The 13,632-nt window shown below is 38.6% G+C and overlaps 1 protein-coding gene across 1 annotated transcript in view; it reads right to left on the bottom strand.

Annotated features, from left to right (window-relative positions):
* Nucleotides 1–13,632, bottom strand: part of LOC306765444 (myocardin-related transcription factor A-like) — a 40,330-nt gene that overhangs the window by 20,241 nt on the left and 6,457 nt on the right. Inside the window, exons 2-5 of the mRNA XM_079252902.1 lie at nt 13,304–13,369; nt 4,527–4,564; nt 3,981–4,056; nt 3,720–3,881 (exon numbers count right to left, since the gene is read on the bottom strand). Coding sequence (XP_079109028.1) covers nt 3,720–3,881; nt 3,981–4,056; nt 4,527–4,564; nt 13,304–13,369 — 342 coding nt within the window. The remainder of the gene's footprint in view (nt 1–3,719; nt 3,882–3,980; nt 4,057–4,526; nt 4,565–13,303; nt 13,370–13,632) is intronic.

The following is a 13,632-nucleotide window of genomic DNA, read 5'->3' as shown; positions in this document are numbered from 1 at the left end:
CAGTCTGATGAATCCTTCCCAGAAGCTGAACCTCCAGGTTTCTGAGGCAGTTTGGGCTCATCTTGACAAATAGCAGAACAAAAGCAGTCAACATCCAGAGAAAAAGCTTTGGAAAGTCATTCAAGAAGCCTGAAGAACCATTCCTGAAGACGACTTAATAAAAATTATAACAATCTTTTTCTAAGATGGTTCATGTGTTGAAGAATAAAGGTGGTCAAACCAAATACTGAGTTTGAATCTTAAAGTGGAACTATTATGTGCATTTCAGGCTAATTTATTTTTATTTCTGAGACCAGAAGGGCTGGGATTGATCGAGTTATTGTCACAAATGGCTTTATTTACTTCAGACCGACCCTCTCCGTAGGCTGTCAGATCAGCCTGTGGGCAAAACGTGTGGATTGAGACTCTTCTGCATTAAGCCCCGCCTCCCGCCACTGCACTACATCGGGAGCGCGCACCGCAACTGCTTTCGCTGTCAGTGTAACATCTCATAAACAGAAGAATTAGACTGATATGAACTCAATTAAAAAAAAACAAAATAGCATGTCAACACATAGCATACAGCCCTACATGTTGGAACCTGAATCAGACCCTGAAAACAAAGTGGAAAACAGCAACCCACAACAACGAATGCAGCAGGATGTCTCTCTTTGGTAAACTCACCAACCATCGTTGGAAATAACTTTATCCCACGTTTTCCACCCGCCTGATGTATTTGTACATGCCTTTGTTAACCAGTAGAAGGTAACCAATCACCGAACCTTATCCCCCGGGACGTCACAAGGATTTCCAAGTAGAAAAAACTCTAAAACGACGCGTTTTTTGTCACTATGGAAACCGAACGGAGAGCGTGCTGGAACTCAAACTCAAACTCAAACATGCGTTTAGGTGATAAAAAACAGTGCCGTTCACATGTCTGATGAGGATTCAACACTGTAACACTGTAGAAAGCTCAGAAAACTCCAAATACCATAATAGCATCCCTTTAAGGTTGTCACATAAGACAAACTCACTGTTTGCTTTGTGTCTGTATTTCCTGTTATGTATGTTGGCATATCTTGATAAATTGCTGCACTTATTACATCTTGTTAACTAGTAACATACACAGAAAATAGAAGTGGCTAAAAAAAAAACAGTACTGAACATCCGTTTAGACAGTACTGAGCACCCCCTTCTTTTTTCTGTATTAAAAGCTCAGAAGCTGGAGCTCATAAAATCTGTGTTTGATCATAGTAATTACTTTGGAGTGCTCTTTCCTAAAGCAACATGTGATTCTCTTAATGACAAATGCTGTCTTTTATGAAACACTTCAGCTATTCAAAGCTGTCAGATGGATGGAAATGGAGCAGACGTCTTCACCTCTCGTCTGTCAAGCAAGGATGACAGAGTTTAAATGATTTACTGTGTTCCAGTTTCACCTTTCTAAACCCTCAGAGGTTCCTGTTTGAATCAAATGACGGTTGTGTGTGTGTGGACACATTTACTGTGAGAGAGCCTTTGTTTCACGCTGTGTGTGTGTGTGTGTGTGTGTGTGTGTGTGTGTGTGTGTGTGTGTGTGTGTGTGTGTGTGTGTGTGTGTGTGTGTAGTAATCACATCTGAAAGGCAGAATCATTGTGTTGATAATAGCGGGAGAAGTGGGCCTTGAGGGACCTCCTGATAGGAAACAAGGTGTGGGTTTGTTTTGATATAATGCACCAACCTCCTCCACATGCAGACAAGATATATGACATACTAATCACGCAATTATTGATTTATTATTATGTTGTTTTGTTTTTTTCTTTACTTTTCCTCACAGCAACACCTGAGGAAAAAAAACTACTTTTATGCCAAATTTAAGAAGTTATTATAACTTATGTGTTATTATGTAATTGCACGCGTGTTTGTATTCAGGCTATATGAAATATTGATTTGTATATCAATGACCTTGACAAGGCAGAAAGGTTTTTTTTTTCTTTTTTTGAAAAAGGCAGACAGAGACAGAGCATAGTAAGTCTCAAAAGACCCGAAGGCAAAACAAGTGTCTGCCCTTTAACTTTGTATTCTGTCTCTGTGACTCCTGACTTCGGAAAGTGGAAAATGGCTATAGGCAAACATGCAACAGGAGGTACTTTTAACAAGCTACTAAGGCAATAAATTGAGCCTTTAAGGAGACAAAAGCAGATACAAGCAATAAGACGAGACATGAATTTTAAAAACTGAGGACATTGCATTCATTGTATAACAAAGTTAAGTTAAAGTGAGCTTCCAAGTCTTGGAAACATAACATAAGTATGATACGTGACATATGCATGAGACGATGTATGTAAAATATGCAAAAAGACAAACAAAACCATAAAGTTGGACAGTTAAGCACATTTTTATATTTTTCCCAACAGTATATTTGGGGGTAGTTCAATTTAGTCATCATGAATAGATATTAAAAGAGACTTAAAGCCAACCCTGCCTCCATCCATCCATCCATCCATCCATCCATCCATCCATCCTTCCATCCATCTTCTGCCGCTTATCCAGGGTCAGGTCGCGGGGACAGCAGCCTTAGTAGGGAAGCCCAGACTTCCCTCTCCCCAGCCACATTTGCCAACTCTGCGGGGGGGATCCCGAGGCGTTCCCAAGCCAGCCGTGAGATATAATCCCTCCAGCGTGTGCTGGGTCTTCCCCGGGGTCTCCTCCCAGAGGGACGTGCGTGGAACACCTCACCAGGGAGGCGTCCAGGAGGCATCCTGACCAGATGCCCGAGCCACCTCAACTGGTTCCTCTCGATGTGGAGGAGCAGCTGCTCTACTCTGAGCCCCTCCTGGATAACCAAACTCTCACCCTATCTCTGAGGGAGAGCCCGGCCACCCTGCGGAGGAAACTCATTTCAGCCGCCTGTATACAAGATCTCATTCTTTCAGTCACGACCCACAGCTCATGACCATAGGTGAGGGTAGGAACATAGATCGACTGATAAATCAAAAGCTTCGCCTTCTGGCTCAGCTCCTTCTTCACCACGACAGACCTGTCTACAAACTCTAATATTAAGATGCCTACTATCAGTGGCAATAATGAATCTGTTAAAAGTGTTTTTAACTTATTGCTGTTTAAAATTTTGACATTGACTAGTGTTATTCTATTAATTGTTATCTAAATCATTTATTTTAAAAACATATATTCTCATTGTCCAAAGGGTAATGTGAAAAATAGCAAGCTTTTTGTTAGAACTTTAAAGGGTTAAACTGTGATTCTGAGGAATAGTGACATAAGTAGGCATTCATACTGCAAGAAAAATTTATAAGTAAGCCCTCTAGATGTCCTGAAGGTCCAACTAAAGCACTGCCTGGTTATAGCACAGCGCCACCAGGGTGGAAAACAATAACATTTTAACACTGCTGATTATTAAACCAACAGCTGTAAGGTTATTAAAATATTTAACATCTACACTGTGTTATTTCACATCTGGCTCTCGGTTGGAGTGAAACCAAGTTCACTCTGTCTGCTCATTCAGGGTTTTCAGAGGTGAGAAAAGTCTTCATTTTCTCATGATTTTTTTGACCTAATGTTCTTTTGCTGATTATTTTAATGATTCGTGTCTGGTTCAGTGATGAATAAAAATAAAAGAAATTACTTGCTTTACTCTGACTGTAAGGATTATATTCCAAGCCTTAAGAAAAACAAGAGCAGGTAACAAGAAATTGTTCACCTTTTAAGTCATTAAGCATCATTTGGAATCTGTTCTTACTTATGAAGGCCTGCTTCATGCTGGAGTCAACTGGTAGGATGTTTTTATGAATCAGCTCCATTGGTCCCGGCCTGCAGGCAATCTTCTCATTTAAATCATCAGCAAGGCGGGCTCTCTTCAGCTGCAGCTGCTTGGCCTGAGGCGACGGCTCTGCTGACGTCTCTGGAGAGCGAACAGGAAGGTTTTTTCTCTAATGAACAGATTCTTGAAAATTATTTGCTGGAAAGGCAGAAGCGTGATATGGTGGTATGTGACAGTTACCCTCAGATATGTGCACCCTGATCAGCTCGGTTCTCTCTGCCCGCTTCTTTATCTTCCGCTTGAGATAGTCTTCAGTCTGGAGATGGACAGAAGAGGCCGTTGCAATCACTCATGTTTGTCTAATCGTATATCATAAAAACACTGGATTCTTCCTACTTTCTTGTCAGGTTTACTCCTGTTTGAGGACGCAAACGCCACCATTTTCATCTCACTTCCATCTTTTCTCTCAGAAACTTTCCTTTCATCCATTACTTTGTATATTTTAGTTACCATTACTCAGAGTGTTTCCTTTTTCTTTTTCTAATTCAGCTGAACTACTTAACAATCTTTTCATGTACCGTCTTATCACTGCAGATGAAGTAGTTCATGCGGCAATTACTGATGAAGTGTGCACTTTTGCATTGCACCTCACGCCCCAGTAACACTATTCATATTCTGTGCAGATGGTGTCATCGCATCTTTTTTTCTGCATTTCAGGATTATTAAGAAGTTGTGTTAATAATATCTCCACTGCTTCGATAGCTGCTGTGAGGATAACACGCTCACCCGTTCTCGTTCCAGGCTGCCTCTCTGCTCGGGAAGGGCTGGAAGAATAAAACGAATAGAAACACAGAGAGGGTATTAATATTTATACAGAGAGCAACATATTTCTGGACTGCTGCTCTTTTCTTGTTCAGTTCAGTAAAGATTAAGTTTGTTGTTGGTTGTGATTACTGCTGTTTGAAAGCCAAAGCATGTTGGGATTGCCTTATCACCAGAGTAAAAGCCTGCGCACAGTCAACAAGTTATCTGCTTTATGCACCGTGACAGAACTAAATGAAAAGGGAAGCTATAGAAAGCGTTCAGTATTCAGAAATGACCACAGCTTCCTGGAAGTGCATGATTCCACTGAAAGCTCAGAGTTATAGGTGAAAGAAACCCTCATGAATGAACTCAAATTAAAACTACTTTATTAATCCCTAGTAGAATTTGTAGTGGGCTTTTTTATTTTTATCTTAATGAATAATAATTCAATAATAAGTGCTTTTGTCCGGAGGGTGCTGGCTGCCATGCAGGAACAATTTCCAGTATGTTTCTGTCTTGCATTGGACTTGGCAAAGCCTGACATGGAAAATACTTTTGTTCCGTGTCTGTATTGTGTAGAGGATATGAGGAAGCATCATCTACCTGCAGCAGCCTTTGCAGCATGCTTTCCTGGACAATCAGCTCCTGTTATCCCCAGCACAATGTCTTGCAGTCTCTGACTTGGATGCTGCTGCTCCAACAGATATTTAACAAACTAATGGGAAATATGCAACACTTTTCCTTCTTCCCTGAAGTACACTGTGCTCTACTCATATCATTCCTAAAACATATCATGACATTTAAAATTCAGTACATTCATGATAGAATTCATGATTCATGATCATATTTCTCCAGTTTTAGCCTCTCTTCATTGGCTGCCTGTTGAATCTAGAATAGAATTTAAAATCCTTCTCCTTACATATAAAGCCCTCCACAACCAGGCACCACTATATATCAAAGACTTCATAGTTCCTTATATACCAAGTAGAGTACTTCGTTCGCAGACTGCAGGCTTACTTGTGGTTCCTAGAGTCTCAAAGAGCCGAGCAGGAGGCAGAGCCTTTGGTTATCAGGCCCCTCTCTTATGGAATAAGCTCCCAGTTAGTGTTAGGGAAGCAGACACCCTCCCCACCTTTAAGACTAGGCTGACAAAGCCCCCCCCCATAACAGTGTTGCATCATTAACATGTATGTCTCCTGTCTCAGCAGGTCTCCCTGGCCGGGAGTAGCAGTTCCTGTTGTCTGTTGTCTTTCTGTCCTCTTCCCCCCACACAGCAGAGGCAGATGGCTGCCTGTCCTGAGCCGGGTTCTGCTGGAGGTTTCCTTCCTGTTAAAAGGGAGTTTTTTCCTTCCCACTGTTGCCAGTGTGCTTGCTCAGGATGGGAGATTGAGTTGGACTCAACTCAATCTGTTGGTTTCCTTATATAGGCTGTTATGAATTGGCCTTCATTATGTTTTCCCCTCTGTCTGTAAAGCGTCTTGAGATGGCATTGCCGTGATTTGACGCTATATAAATAAAGTTGAATTGAATTGAATTGAATTGAATTCATCAATTTTTAACTGATTCACTGACAACACAACATAAAACTATTAAAGGTGGAGTATGTAAGATTTTTAATATTTTCAAAATAAATTAAATAATAAAATAACTACAATCATAATTAGAAAGTTTTTTGAACATGTAGGTTCCAGTTTGTCCATATTTGATCTGTTATTAAATTACAAGTTTAATTAATAACAAATGACAAAAAGCGCTTTTTTTTTTTTACTGGTAGACAGACATTTAAGAAGGGTCTTTGTCATTAATTAAACTGGTAATTTAATAACACATCAAATATGGACAGACTGGAACCTACATGTTTTTTTTAAAAAAAAACTATCTATTTATGATTGTAGTTATTTTTTTAGTTAATTTATTTTGAAAATATTGAAAATCTTACATACTCTACCTTTAAAACCCAATGTCACTCAGACTGCACTCAATTGAAGGCCAAGATTCAAAAAGAGTTTCTAGAAAGGCTGATAAGACTTCACAGTGCAAATAATAAAGCTGTTTTCATTTTTTATTAAGCAATTTTTAAACAATTTCAACAAGTAAATCAGGGCGTACAAGACTAATTAATTATTTCCAACCGCTGCTGTAGCGTGCATGTACAAGTGTACTCACAAAAGTTAAGTTACATCTAATAACTACAACTTCCCCCAAGGAAAACTAAACCACTACTACAGGAAGGGCTGCACTTTAACCAGCACTCATATTCAAATGCATGGCCATGGAATCAGTCCATGATAATTGTCCTGTGAAATCGTCAACAAAACAGTCCTTGTTAGCTGCAGTTGGCTGCAGGTCCGTAGACCTGACCAACCATCAAGCAGGAAAGACTCAATATAAATCATGCAAGTCTAATGCTCTGGTGGATGCAGAAACATGGAAACAGGGACCATATAAGAAAATAAGACAGAGCTCAAGAGTTTTCTGAGATATGAAAGTGGAATATTATTAAAGTGACCAGCCTAGGATACAACACAGCCAACAGTCCACAAGTGCTTTCCAAAGTTCAAGCTAGTTGATTTTTAGGGGAGACAGCAATGAAACTCTATTAAGGTAGATTGAGAGGGTAAAATTGAGTAAAACATTTTTAAAAAATGGTTTCCAGTGGTTCATTGGGGACTTTCATGATTAGCTATGATGGCTCCAGTACGTAATGAACAAAAATACAAAGTTGCCAGTCTGATAACAAAGTTTCAATACAATGTCGAATCCAATTCACTGCAGCTTGCAAACAAAATATGTGTTGCTGTCATGATGCAATCTGACTTCACCGTACACACACACACACACACACACACATAGTGGTATGACTGGATTAGTGACCATGAGTGAGACTCCCGGTACCTGCTCAAGCCTCAGTTCACGTCGTTGAGCACTGTCACACTGCTGGTGCACACTTGCACACCCTGGAGACATCAGTCTTCTCAGACCTCACCCATCCACAAGGATGTTATGTGGCCTCCTTGAGGGTGTATGAACCTGTCAGTCAGCGACACTAGAAATGAGTGGTGGGGTCGAGAAAGGGATGGATGGATGATCACAGAGTTTGGTCTTAGATGAGGGGGATGAAAGTGAAAAGCATAGAAAGTGATATCAAGAAGATGGAGAGCTGCAGAGCAGATGGAAGGAGGATAAATGGGGAGAGGCAGCTACAAAAATAAAAGAGCAACAGACCAAAGGGCAAATGAAAGGAGAAAAGAGAGAGTGCTGGGGTGAGGTCAGGGAGAAAAGACCCCATCATGTGCATGAGTGGCGAACCAACACTGCTGGTCTTTAAACTTTGAGAACATCGAGCAGCGTCACTTCTTCTGGCATTGATGGTCTTTTTATGTTCAGTCTGCTGCTGACGAGGGCTTTGTTTTCTCCTGAGTGTTAACTGAAAGGTTTCCCCTTTACAGCTTTACAGGTCAGCTCTTTAAACAGGCTTTTATATCTGTAAGCTACACAAACACACAGAGAAACGACAGATATCTGATGTTCCACGTCTGATGATAGGTCTAAATCTGGCTTTTGCAGACATATAGTTTTTTTAAGAAAATTTCATCTGCAGTCCAGTTTAGAAAGTAGTTTCCTCTGTAAGCTATTCTTTCAGCTTCACACGTTCTTTCAGGCTGAATTTAGTTTATCACATGTTGCAAAGTGTAAACTGACTTTTTCAGCTCCAGACTTGTGTTTTCTGAGCAGGGTAAAAATAGCAAACTAGGTGATGCATCACACCATTTATTATAGGAGGTACAAATAACCCTAACACAGAATAGACTTAGCAATTGAAAGTATTCTTACACAATCTCTCAAACACACACACACACACACACACACACACACACACACACAGTTGAATTTGATCTGTCAGGTATAATAAAGAGGAGTTTATAAATGATAAACACTAAAACAGCTACATTTTAGCCATTGCAAGTGATATTTTTGACTTTATAACAAAAAAAAACTCTCATACTTTAAAGCATCAGAAGAGAGTACAGATGTCTTAAAGTCTTTTTAAAGATTTTATGATTGTGTTATAAAAATTAGTCTTAAAACGAAACCTGAGCAGGAGAACAAAGTTGTAAATGGAAGCAGATGGAAATACTAACACCACAAAAGTAAAAAAAAAAAAAAAAAGAATCTTTCCACTGATGGCAGCATTTTTCATTGTCATTATATGTTCACATTTCTGGAGCTATTTCCTAATCAATGTGGTTTTACATTAGTGTTATTTATAATACACTTTTTTACATGCATGAATAAACACATGCTACTGCCCAAATAGGAAGAGTACAAGCCCACAAACGTTAGGACTGCTGTAAGACGTTAGTAAAAACTGAATGCAATGAATGTCAGAAACCCGACATGTCAGACACTTTGCCATTTTATGGAAAACGTTCATTTTGAAAATGATGGCAGCAACGCGTGTCAGGGGGACAGGGGGCATGTTTGACATTGTGTAGCACCTCCTCTTCTGATAACTGTCGGTAAATTTCTGGAAGGTGACTTGAGTATCGTGTGCTTTCATCGCAGTGTGGCCTGAGGGCTCGAAAATCTTGAGTATCCATTTTAGACCTTTAACCTTGTCCCCATCATACAGAGATTCCTCCTGATTCTCTACATATTTTGATATTATACACTGTATAGTGTGGAATATGCAAAGCTTTCATCATTTTAATTTAAGGAACATTTTTATGATTTTCTTCCACTATTTTAAGAGGCAGCTTTTAACAAAATGGTCAATGTCCTCCCATAGAGACTATCTCTCTGAAATGCTCCTGTTATACCCAGTCACATCGCTGACTGTTGCAAGTTAACCTAATAAGTTGTCAAATGTGCTTTTAGTTGTTTTTGCTTTAAGCCAATTACTTCTGCAACCTTCAGATTATAAAATGTATAAAATTAAACATCTGACATGTTCTTTATATTCTCTTAACAAGATTTGCTGATCACAGAATTATGTTTTTATCTACATTTTACACAGCATATCGGGAATTAAGGTCGTAGATGTGGGTGGAATTCCATTCAGCAAAAAAAATATCTGGAAACCACTATCTGAATGGTAACTCATAACTCGTAAGAATCAATTCAATTTGAGCATGCATTCTCATTTAGCATACACGTTAAGTGACAATGTACTTGTTCATTCCACTACAAATAGCTCCACATTCTTGCGCATGTCTATTAAATATAGAAACAACTAAACCCCACTTTCACCAAAAAGGATGCAACAGCTATGTTTGTCCACATGTCAAACATTTAGTAGCATTACAATCCACAGTGTTAAACTGTAAAATGGCAATGAAGCTGTAGTTTTCTCTCAGGCAGCATTTACAGTACGATGGGAACAACTAGACTTGAATAATAAAATACATATAATATATTTATATATGCTTTTACATATAAATATAAAATGCTTAAACATGTATATCTGCAGGGACTCTTATTACATACATGTGTTTTATTTTGCTCTGAACTGAGAGATAAAGTAGAAATGAGGGGAAGAAACATGAGATACAACAGACTTTGTCATGAATTCCTGTTGCTCATCATGAACTAATGATGAGCTCAACATTGATTTATGTGATAACTTGAGCCCTAATTGATCATCAATTAATGAACATTAGTTCACTAATAATTCATAGTAAAATAATTAATTATACTTAAGACTCAAACACACCTTAACCTCTGTGTGATCTGTCATGTGAATTTGTACAACAGAAGTGATCACCAGCAGGTATTTCCATGTGCTTTCGTGCATTTTAACTTTTTTTTTTTTTAGAAAGGTCAAAACCACTTCAAAAGGTCACATGCAGAACGTAAATAGGTTTTTTTGTATTTCCATCAACCTTTTCTAATGTAAAGATTCAAAATGCAAATACCAACATGTTATTTAAAACCTCACTAATACTTAACTGAAGGTCAATAAGAGCTCCAACTATATGTTGTTGTTGGAATGAAAAGCTAACTACGTTAGCCGGGTATTCAGTAAGAACATACCAGGAAGTTGTGGTCATTTCTGGACCATGTAAATATGTTTAAACATTTAAACAGTTTGACGTTTTTTCTGTTATTTCCTTATATAACTGACTATTTAAGAGGATTATTTTAACAACTGCAAAGAAGACAAGATTATAATTGTAAAGGGGGGCAGGGATACATTAGCTTTGCTTCATCCTTCTCCTTTTCAGACTCTATAATAATTGCTACTTTTTTTTAACTTGTTGATTAAATTGTGTTATTTTGTCTGAAATAAAGAAATATCTCTCTATTTACTCACAAAAAGTGTAGCAGTAGTCAAGAGTGTGGGTCACTGTGACATTTTTCTTGTAGCTGAGGTTCACAGAACAAGAAGAAATTGGTAGTAACTTGGTGAGGAAGTCTGTGTGTGTGTGTGTGACGCATGACAGAGGAATGTGTGTGGGTAAGATAGCATAACTAGGAGGAAAGTAAAGAAGTCTTTTGAGTGGTATAAATGAGAAAAACAAGAAAATAGCTTTAAACTCTCATTGGGTTGATTTCTGCTAAGAGTAAATAGTAATTTTGCTTGATTCTCCACACATATCTGCAGAGAATTGTTCATTGTAATCTTTGGTTTCTCATTAAAGTCAGAGTATGTAAGATTTCAAGGCGATTCTTTCCACCACCAGGTGGCAAACACCAGATCGTGAGCAAAACCACAAAACTGCTACCTCCACAAACGACCACAGGTTGGCAGTAATGAGCAAAACTCTCCCCTCACCCCTCCTCCTTGCCAGCCCCAATGAGGGCAGGAATCGCTTGTGAGCTGTAGCTCAGAGCCGCTCTGCAATAAATGGGCTTATACTCACCCTACTGGTGGAAAAAAAGTACTTTTTTTTTTTTTTACTGGTCAGAAAACATTCAAGAAGGGTCTTTGTCATTAATTAAACTTGTAATTTAATAACGCATCAAATATGGACAGACTGGAACCTACATGTTTAAAAAAACTATCTAATTATGATTGTAGGTTATTTTTTTAGTTAATTTATTTTGAAAATATTGAAAATCATACTCTACCTTTAAAGTTGGTGGGTTAAACTTTATTCTGTGTTTCTTATCTTATTCCAATCAAGGGACCCGGCAGGATCGGGGAATCCCAACAGCCATTAATGCCATGGTTGAAGCAACAGTAAACTGCTACATTCATTAGTTAATTGTGGATAAGAGACCTGCTATTCCTGCAAAACACAGGTGTATGTGGACATGGGCCTAAATCATCTTGTCAGTTTCTACAGGCCCTGAACTCCAGTTCTCTTAACTGCTGCCAGACAAACAACTTTATGCACGGAAGGATACGGCTTAAGTTTAAAGAAAGCATGCAAACAAAGCATTTTGATATTGTTCTTGTTTAACAAATGAAGCAGAGCAGATGAAACAGATAAGAATCTCAACAGCACTAAGTCTGCTCATACTGAATCCAATCCCAGTCACACTGTTTCCACACCCCCTCATGTGGTTCAATTTGCTATAACCAGATGATAAAAAGAAAAGAAAAAAAAAAACAGCCACAGGATTTGTCTCCTCTTTGTTAACAGTGGAAAATTGCTTGTTGTACATATCATTTTGGAGTAGCTCTCAAACTAAAATAGGGCTGAGCACTTATTATTATTCACTGTCTGCCAGCCAAGATAACAAATGGCTATTGTGTTATAACTGCAACCCATAATGAGGGGAAAATAATTTGTGTGTGTGTGATGCAGAATGTAATCTTGTATAACAAGAATATAACAGTGAGGTGAATGCACAAGAAAGTCCATGAATAGTTTTCAGACTGCTGCGAATTGTCCCATGAACAGCAAGCCATAAAAAAAAACTTGCTGGTTAGACTCACAGAAACTATTACTTTATTTCTAGCTTCTCATGAAGAACACATAAGAGATGATGTTGTCAAATGTCTGGGCAAAATGGGAAACACAGTTAAATTAAAGTGGTGCGCTTATAGGCAAGCTAATCTCAGTGCAAAACATAAGCATTTTAATAAACACTAGATCTCATTCAGATATATTCTTAATACAAAACTGTTTGCAGAATTCACTTGTATTAATGCATGTGCAGAACAGCAGCTGTGCGGTTTGTGGAGTAGAACCAAGCGCAGACAAAGCGGCTCATACAAGAACTGAAATGATCAAAAGCGTTTTGAGTTTCATGATCAAAGGAAAATTTATCTCTCTGTCAGTTGAAGCACGTTCAAGAAATTCAAGGTGTCAGTCGCAAGATGACTGGTTTGATGACTAAAACTGTTGTCCGTCAAGATGCAACGTCTCAACCACAATCCAAACACTACAGAAACAGCTGAGGTGTAAAAAAGGAAGCCACATTTCAGACAATTCTCTGAGAAGATTCTCACAATGCTAAATGATAGCAACTCAGACATATGAGCCTGTTATATGTAATCTAACAGATTACACCTGGTTGCTTATGTTTTTACTGCATATACCTTGGAGAGAAAGTCAGCTCAGTATCATTGTGTGAGTGTAATCCATTAGCTTCAAACTCAACTAATTTGTGCAACACTGGCAGCGAGTGAAGGCTAATCTCATTGTCCAGCTCAGTGTGAAGTAATTAGCTGTTCATTCAGTTCCCTTTTAATTGAGTGAATTTCTGTCAACGCTTACTTAACGTGGCTGAAAACAACCTACTTTACAGGCATCTAACTTTTGTATAAATGTTATAAAGTGTATGTTTATGCCATGACATCTACTTACGCAGCATGATGCCCTGGCTGACAAGTTCTTCTCTGGTTCTTCTCTGCTGCAACTTCAGTTGGAGAACTACACACACACACACACACACAAAAAGCAATTGCACAAAAAAAAAAGAAGAGGACAGAGAAGTTGCTGAATTTTGAACAAATGAGAAGTGTTTTCAAGGCTGGTTATGCATCTTTTCTACCACACAGTGATATAAATTCAATAAAGTGGGCACGCATTTGAAATGAAATAGAGGTGAAACACGCGACACGCACGTCTGTTCTGAAGTTTTTATTTACCGTCTAAAGCTGCAGCTGAAGTTTATGGTCCTCTCTGAGAAGAAC

This window comes from Telmatherina bonti (assembly GCF_933228915.1).
Source record: "Telmatherina bonti genome assembly, chromosome: 14".
NCBI lineage: Eukaryota > Metazoa > Chordata > Actinopteri > Atheriniformes > Telmatherinidae > Telmatherina > Telmatherina bonti.
The sequence above is the reverse complement of the archived record's forward strand: the minus strand, read 5'-3'. Positions and strand labels throughout refer to the sequence as shown.